We start from the raw sequence: 19,721 nt of genomic DNA on the forward strand, positions 1-19,721 counted from the left end.
ACCCTCCTCTGGTTACTCCCCTAGCACTACGATTTATGCAGGCCAAAGACGGGTCGAAAACCAGACTTTTTTAAAAAAAAAAAAAACACACGAAAAACCGGTCGTTCAATAGGCCGACGTTACAACCAACGGTATAAAAAAACGGCCAATTTTCGTCCCGCCTACGGCCAGCATTTAATTACTTCTGTCCCTGCAGAGAGCTCCGTTATTATATTTGACATGAAAAAGTATTGTGGTTGCAACATTGTATCTATTTGTATCCATTTCGGAAACAGATGTTTTTATTTGGATACAAATAGATACATTGTTGCAACCGCAATACTTTTTCATGTCAAATGTAATAGCGGACTGGAATTCTTCTTCTTTTTCTTCTTTTTCTTCTTCTTCTTCTTGCAGGCCACGGCTCATGCGCAGATTTTTTACCGGTAAAAAGATGAGCCGATTTGCCCATCTTTTTACCGGTAAAAAGATGAGCCGATTTGCCCATCATTGCTGGGAAAACCGGCCAATCGGCAAAATCGGCCAATTTTTTTCCAACTTCACCGATAAAAAAAATGTGCCAAAACCCCGAAAACCGGCCGACCAATTAACCCATTAACAGTGCGAAAATCGGCCAATTTTTTTTTTCGACCCGTCTATGGCCTGCATAAGCCATAAAAGTTTGGTCCTAAAAGGGCTGTCAATGTCAAGCTGGTGGATCTCCTTCCTATTATATGTGGACACCAGTGATCCCTTCAGTGTGCAGTGTCTTTCTTCTTTGCACTTGTTCTGTGAGCAGAGACAGCTCGTATAACTCCCGGACCCCATTTTTGAAGTGGCAGTGAAGGGGAGAAGCTTGAAGTGGAGCATTTTTATGTTTAAGCATCCAAATTTTTGGAACTTACTAACATTAGGCCACTTTGGTCAGATCAGTAGTGACAGGTGCATGTAGCTGTAGGGATTCAGCTTGGCTGTTCTTGGCATAGAACGGGGTCAGTATAGACAGCGAGGACTTGGATTAGTGTTAAGGTAGGTTAGTGTTAGATTCAGGCATAAGGTGTTAAGGTTAAAGTTTTATATTTGACTAGGTTCAGGTGAATATTAGGTGTTAGCGCTCATGTGAGAGGTTAGATGCAGAGTAAAGGTGGGGATTCTGTATAAAGGGAAACAAAGAAAATGTCCCCTAAACCAAGAAGAATCAGCACAAGGGACGCATTATACTAAATGTAAGTTATGTCCCTTTTGCTGATTTTAATGTTGGTAATTTAGGTTAAACGTAGGCTTTAAATGCTGAGCGTCTTGAGAGATAATTTGTTATTTTAAGTGACCTATGCATAACAAACCAATAGGTTTAATTTTCATGAGCTGCTGATAGTTACAAGTGTTAGGTGTTTAGTTGGAGGGATGGAAAAAATGTTATTTAAGTATATTACTCAATAACCACAAAGGATATAAATCCACTATTTGTGCACCAAATGCTTTTGAAACCGTTATTAAAGTGACTGTAAAGGATTTTTTTTAAAATAACATGTCTATATTTACCTGCTTTGTGCAATGGATTTGCACAGAGCAGCTCCACACCTCCTCTTCTCGGGTCCCCCACTGGCACTTCTGGCTTCTCCTCTCTGTCCAGTGCCCCCATAGGAAGCTGCTTCCCATGGCTGCACTGGTGTGTGCTCGCTCCTGAGCCCTAGTGCTGTATCCATTGACAGACAACGGGACTCAGCCCTGCCCCACCCCACACACACACACCCCCATGCCACTGGCTTTGATTGACAGCAGAGTGAGCCAAGCAGCATGTCGGCTTATATGGGGTCAAAGAGTACGAGGAGTGTGGAGGCTGACTCAAGCAAAGGAGAGACATCCATTTAAGGTGGATTACTACCCGTTTGGCAACTAACTTCCATGGTGGAGATACATAGGAGGAGCTGTCCCTGTAAGCTGTGAGGGTCCGGTCTGTGAGGTCTGGAGTGCCTTTCCTGTGTGCTGTGTGTGTACCAGTGGAACCCCCTGTCCCCGCCAGAACCCTGATGACCACCAGTGTTTCCTGGATATTATTACATGCGCATTAATATTGTGCTTCTGGTGAGTGCAAGCATACTTCAATCCCTTACCAGTGAAGTCACGAGCACGGAAATTTGACGCATCACTTTATGGACTGCTTATATCTCAAGATATCTTTAATTGTCATTTAATTTACTGCAATTTTATATATTTGCTATTTTATACATTTGCCATTTGATTTATCACTTAATGTGAAATTGTTCACTTATTGACACTATTTATCATCCATTCACTTTTTATCTGGTCACCAACTGACAACACTTCTGTTACACTTTTCTAGCGCATTACTTTGCGCCTTACCTTATGCACTTGTCACTTTCTCATCATTTTCAATATTTAGCGCTACATTTTATGTTACTATGAGTCAATACCTCCCGGTCCTCCAGCAAAGTCAGTGAGATCTGAAAGTGAGGGGAAAGAAGAGTTGCAGATGTGAACAGTGCTGGATTGAATGAGGGCTCAGGTAAGTAAAAGGGGGTGGGGGTTAGGGGCCAAAACCGATGCCTAGACATTTTTTTACTTTAATGATGCAAGGAATGCAGTAAGGTAAAAATAGTGTAGGCTGTATAACCACTTTAACTTGTTAAGGTAGCAGTGACATGATCACGGTGCTGTACATAGCCTATGCAGAGAGTAGAGCTGTGGTAGTGACCCAGCAGACCCACCTACTACAGACTGCCTTCACAGAACTACAAGAGGGGAAGGACATAAGACCAGTCATCTTGCACAAGGAAAGAGAACAGCAGTTACTGGTCTTTATTACAGGAAGCTCCTGCATAGAGGAAAATTTTCACACTGGATTACTGCATAGATCTGGAAGAAATACACAAAGCACACCAACATTCAATTAAGGATGCAGATGCCTCTTGTATTTAGACAATACTTGCTTATCCTGGAGTTTAGCTTTCAGAGATACATAAATTATTATTATTATTATTATTATTATTATTATACAGTTTTTATAAAGTGCCAATGGTTCGCTCAGCGCTGTACATTACAAAGGGGGACAGAACATGTGACAGAACAATACCAATACAATGTAAAACATGAGGGGATTGAGGGCCCTGCTCTTTCGAGTTTACAATCTAGGAGGGAGGGGATGGTGGTACAGGAGGAGATAGCTGTGGGGGATGGAGTGGTAGGAAGAGTGGAGGAGGTCGGCAGGTTAGCAGGGGGTGGGGTAGGCTTCCCTGAAGAGATGGGTTTTCAGGGTGCGCCTAAAGGAGAGGAGAGTAGGTGATAATCTGATGGGTTGGGGCAGGGAGTTCCAGAGGATGGGTGACACCCTGGAGAAGTCCTGGAGGCGGGCATGGGAGAAGGAGACCAGGGAACTAGAGAGAAGGAGGTCTTGTGAGTAGCGGAGTGTGCGTGCTGGGCGGTACTTGGATATTAGGTCAGTGATGTAGTTCGGGGCAGTATGGTGGACAGCTTTGTACGTCAGTGTTAGGATTTTGAATTTGATCCGTTGCGCAATCGGAAGCCAGTGGAGGGATTGGCAGAGGGGGGTGGCGGAGATGGAGTGGTTGGAAAGGTGAATGAGTCTGGCAGCCGTATTCAGGATTGACTGAAGCGGGGATAGCCAGCGGCGAGGCAGGCCAGTGAGGAGGGAGTTGCAGTAGTCGAGTCGTGATATGATGAGAGAGTGGATGAGCTGTTTAGTGGTTTCTGAGGTTAGGAACGTGCGTATTTTGGCGATGTTACGGAGGTGGAGTCTGCACGAGTTTGTTAAAGATTGGACTTGGGGCTGGAAGGATAGGTTGGAGTCCAGAATGACACCAAGTACTCTGGCCTGCGGGGCGGGTTTGATATTGGCGTTGTTGGATGTGATGGAGAAGTCAATGGGGGGTGGTGTCCGGGCTGGGGGGAAGACAAGAAACTCAGTTTTGGAGAGGTTCAGTTTAAGGAAGTGGAGCGACATCCAGTCTGATATGTCGCTCAGTAGGTGTGTGAAAATAGTGTGTAATAAATAGTGTACTGCTTTAAAGCTTTAGTTAACAATCAAGGTCGTAATTGTCTGGGGGTTAAAGTCTAAGTACAGCCAAAAAAAAAAAAAAAAAGAAAAATCAACAGGACGTGTCCCTTGTGCTGAGGCCTATGTATTATGGTGTGTTAGTGTTAGATTCAGGGATGAGGTGTCAGTTTGGAAATCCTCCTCTATCCATGAAACCTCCCCCACCATAATCCTCCAGTACAGCGGTAGTTAACAGAACTGAGGAATTTTCACAGGCTCTCATCAAGTCCAACTATGCCTGCCCAAGCTTCGGCATTTATAGAAGACTGAAACACAATCTATGACTGAAGGGGGTGGACCTTCTAATCATGCAACCATCTTCTATTTATAGATCTAGAGGTTGAGAAGGCAATAAAATTTGTCAAATTGATATGCATGGATCCTTTTTTGCAGACCTACTGATCCAATCTTGTAAATGGCTCTCATTAGGTACTATACTGCCTCAGAAAGTCTGTGTTGTTTCATCCAAACAGTTTCAAACTTCAATTTTCCAGCTCTTATTTTCCAAATCTTGACAGCCCAAACTGTTCTTTCCATGAAGCATTTCTCAATGCCCTGCCTGAGGTAGCACTGAACAGCTGCCCTCCCAATTCCAGAACTAACTGTGGTTTTCTACTGCTTAGTATCTTCCATCCATTCTTGATAACATGGCTGTTAAAAAAAACAAATACCTTTATGCCTGTGCTGTTTACTTAGAATCTTTAGGCTATAAAGGACAACAAACCTTGTCCAATACCACATCCAGGGGACACCACCACGGGAGAAATGCTCACCTTACGGTAGTGTATAGTTCCAATCTACTCACCATGTTTTTATGCAGGTGCAGGGCCCTTTAACTCCATTTCTCACATCTTCCTGGGTTCCAGGACACCACCAGGGGAAGATGTTTCTCAGTTTCCCTTTCTAATCAGCTCAGAGTGGTTATGAGGCAAAAGAAGTTGGGCAAGTGATCTGTAGCTATGTGAGAGGCCCTCAGAACCAGTGTGCAGGTAGCCAGTTGGGCCAGAGCCTAAACCCATCTTTTGGTAGGAGCTCATCCCCAGTTGCTACCAGAGTGCTCTAGTTCTAATGGGGTATCCCTCGGGTACTGCATCCCCCCAGCTGTTTACCTTTGTTACCAGAGCTACCATGGACTTCACTGTGAGGGAAACTGATACAAGGATAATTGCTAGTAGTCATGTTCTGAACTCTTTTACTAAAGTAGTGATTTTAAGCTTGACATTTTTTTGTTATAGAGACTTATAGTGACTATGCTATGCAGCCACATGTTACCCTGATTATTCCACATTGCTGTGGAGAGCCCATGTTTTTGCACCTTTCACAATTTGTTCTGTATTATTCTGCGATGTATGTATACTCTTTTCCATCCTGACCCTATTATGCGTCATTTATTTTAACTTGTTTAGTAAATTGGAATTTACAGTTACTCATTGTCTGATCATTCAGCTGATTACTTATTCTGTTAACCGCTTTATGACTGCCCTATAGCAAATGCACTGCTACAGGGCGGCACCTGTGCGCAGGATCACGTATATATATGTCATTCTGCATTTCAGGGTAGGGGGCACGCGCCCTACCTGCGTCGCTATTCACGGCCGCGGATGTCAATCACAGGGTCCCGGATGGTAATTATCCACCGGCGCCCAGTGATTACTGAGCATCCCCGACGGGGAGGAAGATTGTTTTGTTTACAAACAATCTTCCTCCCTGTCATCTCCAGCACACTGTTCAGGATGGCTGTGCACAGTACAGCCATCCCGATCAGTGTGCTTAGAGTGAAGAACACCCACCTCGCCCCCTAGTAAAACACTCCCAGCACACGGGTAACCCTTTGATCCCCCCGCACATTAACCCCTTCCTGCCCAGTGTCATTATACAGTGTCAGTGCTTTTTTTTTTAGCACTGATCACTGTATTGGTGTCACTGGGGAGTCATTGACACCAAGTTAGTTCCCACCCAGTGTCAGAATGCCCCCCTCAGTCCTGCTAAAAGTCACTGATCACCGCCATTACTAGTAGAAAAAAAAAAAATCCCATTATCTATACTGCCATTTGTAGACGCTATAACTTTCACATAAACCAATTAATTTACACATATTGGGATTTTTTGTAGCAAAGCCATGTAGCAGAATACATTTTGGCCTAACTTTATGATGAAATTTGATTTTTTTAATTTTTTTTGCTAGACATGCAAAAAGTCCAAAATATAGTTTTTGTTTCTCAAAATTGTCAATCTTTTTTTGCTTTTAGCTCAAAAAATTAAAAACGCACAGGTGATCAAATACCACCGAAAGAAAGAAAGCATTTGGGTACAGCGTTGCATGACCGCACAATTGTCAGTTAAAGTAACGCAGCGCTGTAACGCAAAAAATGGCCTGGTAATGAAGGGGGTAAATCCTCAGGAGGGCAAGTGGTTAAATTAGTAATAGCCATGTCAAAGTCCCTCTTTTGTTGGTATTTTTAGGTAATGATTAAAAAAAAATGATTCAGTGTTTGCACCTTCTTCCATCCCCATACTCGGCTTGCTTTCTTGAAAAATTTCATGGGTAGAGCTATGCGACAGTTACTGTATATCAGATATAATCACTGATGAGGGAGATCTGGAGCAGTGCTCTGTGAGGCAGGCAGACAATCATTATGTTATCATTATAAAGTGCTTTTTATGGTTAGGAAAGGAATATAGACTCCATTATAGATAGGAAGAAAATTCTTTAGATGGCAAAAGCCTGGATAAATAGCCACATATACGTAGTAAAGACAAATACGATAAATGGATAATGATTTTTCTTCACGTACCCATATGTTTCTGATTGTCACTGCTGTGGTCTGCTTCCCACTGTGGACAAGTGGGTGTGCAAAAAGCACAGAGAAACAGCTCATCAAACCAATTCCTTTCAGCAAAGTGTTTTGAAAGAGCCATTACTAACATTATAACAATTCTAATGGACTAATAATGGACATTAATAACATTATTAACAGACTATTATTATTAAGCCAGGCTTTCACCATTGTAGGAGAAAAAATGTCAGGCTCAGAAATAAGAATTCTACCACCCATTAACAGGGCTGTATTTATCATGGGACACTTGGGAGCCAATGTCTAGGTCAGCAGGTTTAGAACCAGCCCACAGAAATTACAAACTGTAGTACGTCTCTCTTTTTCTTTCCTCTTCTGGTCATTTCTGGACATTGATGACTAAATTCAGCAAGGGATGTCCAACATTTTGACTTTCCTGGGTCACATTGAAAGAAGAGGAATTGTCTCAGGCCGCACATAAAATACATTAACAATAAGTATAACTGATGAGCAGAAAAAGTCAGGCAGATCACAAGTAAATGATCATTGATATAGATAATATAACTATCTGAATAATAAAATTTATTTTTTTGTATTTTATTCTAAAAGTAAAAGAGGCCAACATAAAACGAGTGCGATATTTGACACTGTTTGTGATAAACTAACGCATTAATATCTGGTTCAATGGATGTAGTAGCAATTCTCCATGAATTCTCAAGGTGCTCATCAGATATTTTGGTTCTAATGTTGCCCTTCATGTGCTTCATCCTTGAAAATAGTTGCTCACAAATATAGGTGCTGCTGAAAATGAATGACTCTTGAAGAGTGGGAGATTTTTCTTTGGTAAGATAACACTTATAAAAGTCCAATAATGAGACATTGTCAAATTTTTCTTTGATGTTCGCTAAGTGTAAACGCATTTTACAAAAAAAAAAATAAAAAATTAAATCAACATTGATAACTAATTTTACAATTTTTTGTTGGGCCACATGCAGCCCGTGAGCCGCAGGTTGGACACCCCTGGTGTAGAGTATGTTAAATGGAGTCCGAAGACTAAACTCTAATTTAAGAAACATAAAAACATCTCTACTTTCTCTTAGTTGCTGGTCTGTGCATAAACAAAAGAAAAACTATGAATACTACACAGCAAGTAGGTTTCCCCATAGGGTGCTTTCTAGGATTTGTTTTTACCAAAATAATCACATGATACAATGATAAGAGTTTGTACCAATGGACATCATCATTTAGGTGACCTGGACAGAACAATATCCAAACACAGGCTTGCTCATAATATTTACATACAATGTTATTGCAAAGAAAATTCGCATTAGGTGTATCTAAACTTACAGTAAAGTGTAACTAAAGGCAAAACTTTTTTCTTCATTTTGGAAAGTGTAAGAGAGGGTTATAGCCCTGTCTATCTACTCTTAGATTGTAAGCTCCCAGGATCAGGGCCCTCCTAACCCTCTTGTATTGAACTGTATTGTTGCTGTATTGTCTCCCGTTATATTGTAAAGCACTGAGCAAACTGTTGGCGCTATATAAATCCTGTATAATAATAATACCCGTAGGGGAGTTTTCCCTTTATATCCTGTCCCAAAACAAGAGAGAGGAAATCCCTCCAAAGTGAAGGAATCCTGAATTACCTCTAGAACTAGTGCCCCCATTGGAAGATTTCCCCTCTATTACTCTTTTAATGTCAACCTAAAATTCAAGATTTTCTTTTTCCATAAGAATTATTATTAAACGAAAAGCAAGTACAATCGTCAAACATATCATGACATTGTGTGTAAGTATAAATACATCAACTTTAGGTTCAGTCAAATAAAAGCTATGATAGAGACATAGCTATATGGGTTGCAGGGGTCGCCCTTGTGACCCCGCCCATGTTTCAGGGGGGGCCCAAATGGCTCAATTGCTAAACTGGCAGCCTTAGCTCAGGCAGAAGGGTGGTCCCTGAATGGTCATGCCATCGGGCACGATGTAAATTAAAGGCACATCTTATCCAATGCACCATTTTGCGGTGTAGCCTAAAATTCAGCATCCATTCAAATTCGGCACCACTGCCCCCCCTGCGGTTTGTGGGCATGCGCCATCTCCAGCTCCCTCAGGGAAGTAATCAGGGGAATAAGTCGAGCACCGAGAGCTCAAACCAAGCTGTTAACTCTATTCATGCCGGAGCGTGTACACAACTCCTTATAGAACATCTCCTTACCACCTCATCTCCATAAAAAAGCAAGGGCATTATTTAACTTTCGTCAAAGCTGCACAGTTTGTTTCTATCCATAGGTGCCTGTTACTTGCATAGGCAGTTAGTAAAGGTGAACTAACCCTTTCATTTAATTACATTACAAAGTTTCTTCCCATGACATGTTCCATGCACCCCTTGCATGACCTATGTAAATTGTATTCTGGTGCTTTCTCATTTACATATTAATGTACTGCAAAGTGAGAATGTACATCCTTGTTTAATATTGCCTTTAAAGATGCAGATCAATTGGAAGGGGGGACTTGGAAAATCACACATCACATATCCAGCATAAATGGGACTATCAAAAGGCTGTTTTATCAAGTAGTAACTATTGTGGATGTTATTGTTTTTTATTCTGTAACATTTATCATTTAAAAGCAGCCCTTGCACTCCAGGCAAGTCATTTTGCCTAGTTTGATATGTCATCAGTCTGCTGCAGGCAGGATGAAGCATTTCTCCAATCTCCTCTTTCCCAGGGATCAGACTTTGAAGCAAGTCTCAGTCTTTGAAGCAGATGCTGAACATAGGTAATGTCTAAACAAAATACAACACTGTCCCTGCATGGGCAAGACACAGGTTCAATTAATGGACAATGCCAGGAATCTTCAAGATTGTATTTGTAATTCTAAATTGAAGAATGGATTGTATAGCAGTTATTTATGTTATATCCTTTTTAAATAGCTTTAATTGTATACTCAACTGCTGTCTAAATCTTCTTTATTATGCTCTGCAGGGGGCCTCTTCCCAAACCAGCAATCCCAGGAACATGCCGCCTTTCGTTTTGCATTATCGCAGCTGTTGGAGCCCCCAAAGCTTCTACCCCAAATTGATATTGTGAATATCAGCGACAGTTTTGAAATGACCTACACCTGTAAGTACTGAGATAAACCATTAAGAGCTGATTTGCATCTTATAATGTCCAATTTAATTTTTTTTTCCAGTGGCCATCTATTGGCAGCTCTTGTACTGAGTACAAGAGGTGCAAATGCTTTAAGCTGTTTGCTGTAGCAGAACGCAAGACGCTTATCTTAATTAAAAAGTATTTACTAAAAGTCTCTTGGCTGAAAAGATAATGGAAAAGGAGCTGAAAAAAATACGTCGTGTTTATCCACAAGAAAAGGCTAATTAAAGTTGAAGGCTAAAAAAAAAAGAAAAAGTTTAGATTATTTTAATTGAAAGTTGTTAAAGGCCAACTCTTGCTAAATGCACAAATGGCACATGTACATGAGAGATTCTTTAGTTGCCAAAAAGATTTTTTAAGCACTTTATATATTCTTACCATCCATACCATTCCATCTGACAGCCCTGCATTGCTATACAGCTGCAGAATATCAGGAGGAAGATGTCACTTTCATAAAACTGTTGTTCTTCAGACTCCCTGCCACCACCATGTCTCATGCCTGCTCTTGTATTGCTACAAAATGTTACCAGTCCAATACTATCTTCCTTCGCTATCTGCTCAGGGCCAGATTAAGAGCATCATGGGCCTAGTCTGGTGCTGAGGATTTTGGTGGGCCTTTTTATGGAAATCCACAGAGTTCCCCCCTGACACAAGAGTTCCCAGAGCTTTCCTTACATCAGAATCCCCAAAGTTCTCCTTTAAATCAGAATTCACAAGGTTCCCCCTTATAATGCAGCAAGGTAGAACGCTGCAGACTCTGATTTAAAGGGGAACCCTGCGGACTGTGATATAAGGGGGAACTTTTCTGTAAAGAGGAACTCTGACATAAGGGGTCTATGGTCACCAAAACCCTCCTCCCCCTTACATCAGAGTCTGCAGACATCCCCCTTACAGGCCAAGTGGGAACTCTGTAGACCCTGATATAAAGGGGAACACTGCAGACACTTGTGTAAAGGGGAAGTCTGCAGTAAGGGGGTCTCTGGTCACCGAAGTTCCTCCCCTTATATCAGTATCTACACTATGGTAAGGGGGGGCACTGATGTAAAAGGAGAGTGAGGACACTGTTATAAGGGGGAACCCCTTACCTTGGGGTCCCTACTCCCCCTTTACATCAGTCACCCCCACCAGACTGTAACAGTACATTTTCCGGTGCAGGCCATGTCACTGAAGGCAGGATCCTTCTCTCCTCCCCTCCCTCTCCACTCCCATGCAGTCTATTTAAGCCACCAAGTGCCATGATGTTAGCTTGCAGTGTGCACCGGAACCAGCAGACCAAACCCCCCCCCCCCCTTTCCCTTGCCCGAGCCAAGCTGAGCCAGCCCAAGATGTAGATGGAGAGATGTAAATTGAAGTGCCCTGGATCGATGAGTGAGGATGAAGGGCAAGCAATAGCATGATACAGACTGCCAGTACTCCGAGCTCAGCTGGTCAGAAATCGTCTGATATCAGAGTTGCAAATGCACAATGGTACCTTCCATTGACAATTATGGATGGGAGCCAAGCGCCTTGTTTTTCACAAACACTCTCTATAACAAACATTCAGTAATTCTGCTCTGGGGGGTTCAGACCCCCCAACCCCATTATCTATTTCCCTGCCATCGGCCCATTGCTTTTAGTGTGTTGTTTTTGGGCGGCTGGGCCTATGTTAAGGTAAGGGCCTGGTGCTACAGCTCCAATATCCCCTACATTAATCTTGCCCTGCCTCTGCTTATTAGGTTACAAAGTAGTTTTCCAACCACAAATCTGATTTCTACTTTCAGATGGCAATGCATCGAAAAATATGTGTAGATTTTTGAAGAAAACATGTTCTTTTTTTTATATGAAGTATTTATTTAAAAAAGTATTAAACCTAAAATCAAAAATTTATTATATTGCAGCTTACCATTTCTTAAACGTGGTGTCTGCCATACTTTTCCTTTTTAGGCTTTATTTCATTTATTGTCACCTGGTGATCCAGCCAATAAGTCTGTTGTTTTTCAATAGAACAAGTTTTCCTGCAAACGTAGCAGGCACTTTGTTGGGACAAACCATTTACCACTGACCGGGGTGCTTATAATGATCAGCTTTAATTTATTTATTTAAACCACTATCTTAAAAGGAAAAAAAAACTGTTGCTGTAACTGTTTGTGTAACTGCAGTGAGAGCTTGGCTTGAATGTGTTAGTGCATCTAAATCTGCTAGTATATCTAACACTCCCTTCCCTCCAGATTGACAAGGCTACTTTCCAAATGTACCCCTGTCAATACAGAAGGTGTGTTGCTGGCCAGATCACCAGGCAAAAACAGAGGGGAAAAGCTTAAAAAAGAAAACTATTGCAGCCACCACATTTAATGATTGGTAAGCTGCAATATATCATATTTATGGTTTTGGTTTTAATACTGCTTCCTGGATTCAGTATACTGTCTGCAGTTTTTTTTTCTCCACATTGTGCTTATTAGTGCTGGCACCTGCAATCGCTTTCAGCAGGGTAGATTTGTGGTTGAATGTGATGTTCCATGAGCTTATCTGTGGTCAGGTTGCTGCTGAACCCCATGCAAATTACACCTTATCCCAAACCTCTTGTATCTATCAACTGAAAGTAAAATGTTTGGCTGGGTTGTTTTTTCCTCTTTGTTGACCACCAGCGAACAGGAATGCCTGGACAGTTAAATAATTGTCTGGGTACCATAAGATCATCACAAACTCCCTTGGCTATACGTAGATGTGGTCAACCCAGGGTTTAGCCATACACCAACTTCCTGCTGGCTGCATTCACAGATCACTAAGCATATAAAGAGATGCATTCAAAAACTACCATAGTTAAAAATCTTTAGCCTGGTTGTTTATACTATACAAAATAAAACTGAGTTTTATTATAATGTAAAGGTTAGGGCAGGGGCGGACTGACCATTTGGAAACTCGGGCACTGCCTGAGGGCCCAGGGTCAGTAGGGGGCCCCATGAGATGCCCCTGGTACCTTTTTCATAGGCTTTTTTGCGTTTGGGCAAGGACACAGGGGCCCCATGATCCCCTATTGCCCGGGAGCCCCATGAGTTGTCAGTCCGCCCCTGGGTTAGGGGTATATGAGTCTTGTACCTTTGCAGTAATTTATAACTGATCATTTTTCTCAGCAATTTATAGCATCATATTAGTATACATTACTTTCAAATGACTGTTATTCTGAATTTTATTTTTGTGTACCTTTCTCGGTCAGGATATGAATCCTGAACATTTTAAGTGATTTTGGATGTTTTTCCACTTCAATGTGTGAATCTTTTTAATTAGCTCATAGGCAGTTGCTTCACTGTTCACTGATTTCAGTTATAGGAATTCATTTTATCTGCCTTTTGTAATGAAGTAAATATTCTGGGTGCCTAAATATGGAGTTAAATTAAAAAAAAAACAGTATTATTTCTAATACCATTTCCAGTTCTAAATTAACTCCCACCTTGAAAATGCTACCACTAACATGCACCTGGATGAAGTCATCCACTACAACATTACAGTGGCTCTGAACTAACAAAATAAGATTTGCTATTTTAAGTGTAGCATTACCCCCTTGAGAGCACCTGATTCCTCTGTATTTCCTGCACAGCTAGGCAACATGCATTTTTCCAGACACAAGAAACAGTCCGTGGGCTTGGTTTTTAGGATGTATTAGGGAGTTCAGCTTGGATAGGGTAAAGGGATTATGGGATGCCCAACTTGATTGAAAAATAAGAAAATGAGGACAATTTCCTTCTCTAGAATACTGCAAAATTACAGACTTTTGACTGGGTTCCAGCCAGACACACAACAGTCTTTAGCAAAGTAAAGTGAGTTTTCAGCAAAGTGGCAATCTGTAGGAGCTCTGGGTCCTCTTTGTGGACACAATACCAGCACACCTGGCTACAGTATCTGATCCCAGGACAAGGGATTGGGTAACCTATAAACTGTCCTCTAAAGACTTGCCAATAATTTGCATTTAGCATACTTCTTCCTTATAGGCCCTAGGGCTGCAGATGTAGTCACACTGTCCTTGTCCTGCAGCTGTGAATAGAGCTGCTTTCAGGCCTTCCCCTGGGCTGGTTCTTTTCCAGGCTATGCAGGCTGTCCTTCCCTGGTGGACTGCAGGGCAATGGAGCTCCCTCTTTTAGCATTCCTTCTTCCTCCAACCTCCAGCTTGGAGGCAGAACCCTCATTCTCCAGGGCCCTGTCCAGGCTACACAGCAGTACTTCACTCCTCCATCTTCCACCCGACTCCCCCTTTCTGGCCAGGTTCTGCCATATTTATGGGCCAGTCTTCCACACTGCCAGGCCTCCTGCCTGGGATTGGTCAGACTCCCATAAATATGCAAATCAGCCCATCCTCAACTCTACCTACTGACTTCTAGAATCTTCTCCAAGCTTATAGAGCAGGGGGACTGACCTGTAGAGCCTTCCAGCCTAACCCGGAGTAAGCCTCTGTCTAAACCCAGGCTTCTAGCAAGCCTCTAACTACACTCAACAAACTATCTACACTAGAGGAAGCTACATTGGGAAAATCTAGAAATTTTTAATTGTGCTTAAACAGCTCCTTTAAAAATATGAAGTTTCTCTGGAGTACCTCCTGAAAATTAGCAGTGCATTTCCTAGTATGTGAATGTGCCTAGACACTCCTGTGTCTACAGCCTCATAGTATATATCTGCAGTGTGAAATCTACGGCACTGCTGCTTCTGACTGGTGTGAGATTTGGTGATGTCACAACTGTCCTGATCAATGTTTTCATTGCTGGAGGTTGTGACACGAGGAAGCAAAACCCTGCCTCTATCAAGGTCACCTGCACACCGAAAAATAGTGCACAGCAAAGCATGGTAAATCAGTGATAGGGAAAATGAGTGACAACTGGCTCTGGCTCCAACTGAGAACTGAACACTCAGCAGTCATGTGATTGCTCAGTTCTCGGGCTTAAACCTGGTGGGGGACAGCTGCAGCGTGGAAGTGAGTATGTATGCTGACTGTTGAAGATGGATAAGATATTAACACATTTTATGTATACATGTAATGTCATGAGGAGGTCATATATCTGGGCGTACTCCCCATGGTCCTTTTAAATAGGGCAGATATTTATATGTGTCCAATATTATACCTGTCAAAATAAAGCATATACATTTTATTATAAGTGTGTGGTCTCATGTGGTGCCTATACTATCTAGTCTTTCCAGTGGTTCTTTTTTCCAAGTATGTATGCTTGTTTTTTTTATCTACCCCAAACATCTCCTTTAAAGAGCCACTGGTGTTGATTTAATATAAGATTATAGGCCTCTCACTTAACAAAGTGAATTTTCACTTAGCTTAGTGAATGATGTGAAATTGTGCACAGACAAAAGTCTGTTTTTGTTTCCATTTTCCATGGACATGATTAAGTGCCGGTTCACATATGCGCGGATTGGATGCTTCCTATAGTGCCTGTTCACATATGTCCTGTGCACTCAAAGGGATACACAAGAAACACTACAAAGTTGCATGTGGCCCTCAGGCTGCAGGATGGGCATCAGAAGCCATACAGCCCTGAACAGGTTCCTTACTTTATCACAACATCTCTTTACTGGCGTTGTTGGGTTTGCAGTAGGGTTGCCACCTCATCCCTTTAAACCCAAACACATAATAATTACACAGGTTCTAATTTAATGCAGATAAGGCACTAAGTGAGTTTAATTACCACATCAATCAGCCCCAGAACCGGTGTACTTAATATATGTTCGGATTTAAAGGGATGAGGTGGCAACTCTAGTTTGCAGGTAGGGACTAAGCTGCACAAAACCCCCCAATTTTAGGTTGTGAGGATACAGAAGAGCCTAATGGCATTGAACACCTAGCTCATTTATTGGGATGGGCCTCAGTTTTTGGAGAACCCCTTCTGAAACACACACTAAAGTCATGCAGAGAGTATTCTTTCCTGTTTAGTAGATCCTGTCTACCAGCAGATCAGCAGACTCCTGTGAAGTGGATTTTTCTTTATTCGTTCATCTGTAGTGTACAAGATAGTACTAATTCTAGGGATTATTAGTCACATTAAGCTTAAATCAATAAACCATTAGAATGTATTTAAGGAGCAAGTAAATGGATTACTGGACACTAGATGGTGATCTATCAATAGCCATTGTATGGCTAATTGAAATAAATTGTGCACAGGAAATACTAAAATGTACACATGAAGGAAAATACCAAAAAGACTGGTTAAAGTACTAAAAGAAAAAAAGGATCTGCCATTGCTGACCTCCTTATGAATATTTTTTTTGTCTTGCTGTGCTAATTTATGTACTTTCTGAGTCACCTCCTAAAACTAACAAGCAGCAAGTGAAGTATGTGCATACTCAGAATAGGCATACACACAATGCCTCATGTGCATACTTGTTCTGAGTCAGCGACTTCGAATGTGTTGAACCTATTACACTTTAAGTCAAAAGATAGAAGACATCCCCATTTCCCTTTCACCCCTACCAGCAGTGCAGATACTACACCCCAGGCACTTCTTGTGCTATGTAGGCAGCATCTTTGAAGAATTTGTTGCCAATATTTGTTTTAATGTCAAGCATCTCTTTGAGATCAGAATCTGAAAACGTTAGCAATGATGTTCTGCACGCTTCCGTCTGAAAAAAGGTTCTGCTAAAACCATCAATTCTATGATCTAGATAGAACAAGCATGCAAGTCAGGAAAGTCAGAGTAAATTAAAAAGTCTTTAAGTATGTGTTTGTTCCAGGTCAGTTCCAGTGTGATGAAGCCTTTGCATTAGTCTGACAGCCAGGCTGCTAGCATTTTCAGAGATTTTAGCAATTGCCATGTTTCCTTAAAGGATAAGTTCACCTTTTGGACAAAAATAATAAATGCACTTTTTTATGGAGTTAAAAAAATGTGCATTTATTATTTTTGACCAAAGCAGCTTGTAAAGCATTGCACCAGCGATCAGTAGTCGCTGATGCCATGCAGGTCTCCTGTAGACCTGTCAGAATATCTGCTTGACATACGGGATGTACAAGCAAGCAGATATACTGACAAGAAGCTTCAATGAACTACCACAGCACCCCACAGAACCCCACAGCACCCCACAGCACCGTGATAGTTAGTTGAAAACTACAAGCCCACAGCTGCTAAGGCTGTTAAGACTTGTAGGCACTCATCCACAGAACACTGTGAATGAATGCGGCCGTGTGGGTGGAGACCCGCACAGCCGCCCTGTTTTCAAATCTGATGGATAGTACGGGGAAACTTCACCCTGTACTATCTGTCAGAGGGAGGGGGGGCGGCAAGCGTGGCTGCAGCTATGGGAACATGTTACATGTTTCACCCTAAAAATGGGTGGAACATGTAACATGTTCCAAAGGTGAACTTATCCTTGTAAACTATTTGACAAGAGATTAAGGGGTTATTGCAGCCCAGAACTTGTTTTCAAGTGTACTGAAGGCTCCCGGTCTTCACATAGAAGTGATTACTGCTGGACAATTTATTATCTATGAACAATTTTGGATATCGTAGTGTTCTGTGGGTACACACAATTTTGAGGCTTGACATATTTAGTATGTATTACTGGACAGAATCTCCTTTTTTATATTTAACCAAAAACTGAGATTATATTGTGTTTGTGTGCACTAAAATGAATTTGAATTGTATTTTGGCTAAAAACAGCTGCGAAGATATCGTACCATGTAAAAAATTGCAACTACCATATATTCTTCTGCTTTCTGAAAATGTGTAATGTTTTGAGGTTTTAAGTAAACTTTCAGCCAAAAATTATATATTATAGCATGTGTATGAAGAATGTAAAAACTATCTGGCAGCAAAGCGTTAAACCGATACTAAAGTCAAACTTTTTCAAATGTAATTGCTTCTTTGTTGGCATTTTTTTAAGTGACTACCCTCAGCTCCTGTTTGTGGGTGTCTCCTATAGGTTGTGCACTATGCTCACAGCGAGCATAGTGCAGGGCCATGCCTCCTGGGATATGTGAACTGCATATCCCAGGAAGCATGGCCCTTCATTGACAAAGAAGGAGGTGGGGCGGGCCTAGCGGCACATCATTGGGTTCCATGAAGAGCCAGCAACCTCCCAATGCAGTCAAACAAAAAAATGGCAGCATGGGACCTGAGTGGTGGCAGAAAAGAAGAGGATTCTGTAGGACAATGCTGGATTTGATGGGTGCTTGAGTATCTAAAATGTGAAACGCCCTCAACGCGGTCAGCAGGGGATAAAAGAAAAATAAAATTGGGGGAGAGTCAATACCCATTTTAATGCTATAGGGCATTAGGGAAAAAATGTTTAGCTCTTACTACTACTTTAAATCCCATTTGAAGACATGCAACAGATATGCAGTAAGATAGATGCTATACTAACAGCTTCTATATTCATGGTCTTACTTCCACTTTCTTGCTACACTTTACTGTAGAGATCATGCACTCTGAAATCAGCAATCAGTAAGAGTTTGGTCAGACTTGCCCTTCTCTTCTGCAATACAAGTCTGTGTGAAGACACTTGAGTGGTGTGGTTATTACTCAGCTATGCCAGCACAAAGCACCGAAGTGTGAGAGCAGGAAGCAGCATTTTTTACTATTTTTTCAATGAGAGAAAAGGGAATTTTAAAGTATTGCCTAGAAAAAAAATGGTTCACAAATTACAACATGCAGGAAAACAGCACTTAAAAAGATTAGAAAGTTTGAGACCTCAACTGCGCTTTTAAATTAACTTTTAAATACTGGAGGATAAAAGCGTAATGATATACCTACAGCCCATTTCATCTCCTCCTTCACCAGGTTCTAATCTAACATACATTTCAGCAATGTATTTTTTGACAATTATACCCTTTTCTCATTTGCCTTTGACATTCCCTTGGTAATACATTCCGACATCTGTGTGAAAAAGGTCATTTCCCCGATAGTGACAATGAATTTGTAAAGTTTTGATTTGCAGTCAGGCTAAAAAAGGGAAAATGAGTATGCATTGCCTCACTGCCACCACCCTCTTCAAATGTATTTGATATTCACCTTGTTAGTTTTAGAAATCCACACATTGTCTTCAAGGGATATTTAATTACCTTCAGTTTCTGAGACAAGATTCCTATATTAATATTAATTTGTATTTATCCATTTTAATGTGGCAGATTGCTGGGAAGCCGTGTTAAATGGAGAAGATAGTTATTATTTTTAAAAATTGATATTCTTGTCATTCATGAATTATACTCACTGAAGGCGCAGATAAAATCAACTTCAGGATAAGTGAGTTTACATAGATATGTAAGATATCAGAGATTGTTTCAATACAGAGACTGCAGGACTGATCAGATATTTAAAGCTAAGCTAAGCTCACAGCGCAGAAACAATATGGGTACTATATTAACTATAAGGAAGTGTCCAACCCCCCTTCTTTTTGTTTGCAGAGGAGTTTTTGTAAAGTTTCTCTGCACTGCATTCACATTCATACTGCACACCCATTCATTCTGCTTCCAATCATATCAGTCTCTGCCCTCAAGGAGCTAACAATCTAAGGTCATTATTTCACATACTAGGACAAATTTAGAAAGGAACTATTTAACCTACCAGTATATATTTGGAGTGAGGGTGGAAACTCACACAAGTACAGGAAGAACATGCAAACTCCATGCAGAAAATGTCCTGGCGGGGATTCAAACTGAGGACCCAAAAGCTTCAAGAGGTGCTAACCCCTGAGCCACTGTGATTCAAACTGGTGGCTCTTGGGAGAGGCAGTGTACAAGTTAACGTACATATTGCC

At 41.4% G+C, this 19,721-nt stretch overlaps 1 protein-coding gene across 5 annotated transcripts in view; it reads left to right on the forward strand.

Annotated features, from left to right (window-relative positions):
* GRIA1 (glutamate ionotropic receptor AMPA type subunit 1) overlaps positions 1-19,721 on the forward strand; it is a 382,121-nt gene that overhangs the window by 34,965 nt on the left and 327,435 nt on the right. For all 5 annotated transcript variants that reach the window (XR_016313529.1, XM_089682810.1, XM_089682811.1 and 2 more), the window contains exon 2: positions 9,834-9,971. Coding sequence is in view for 4 of the 5 variants with exons in the window: in XM_089682810.1 (XP_089538936.1) it covers positions 9,834-9,971 (138 nt within the window). In the remaining variant the exon portion in view is untranslated. The remainder of the gene's footprint in view (positions 1-9,833; positions 9,972-19,721) is intronic.

Source organism: Staurois parvus, unplaced genomic scaffold (genome assembly GCF_062004578.1).
Source record: "Staurois parvus isolate SC_StPar_1 unplaced genomic scaffold, SC_StPar_1.0 ptg000298l, whole genome shotgun sequence".
Classification (NCBI taxonomy): domain Eukaryota; kingdom Metazoa; phylum Chordata; class Amphibia; order Anura; family Ranidae; genus Staurois; species Staurois parvus.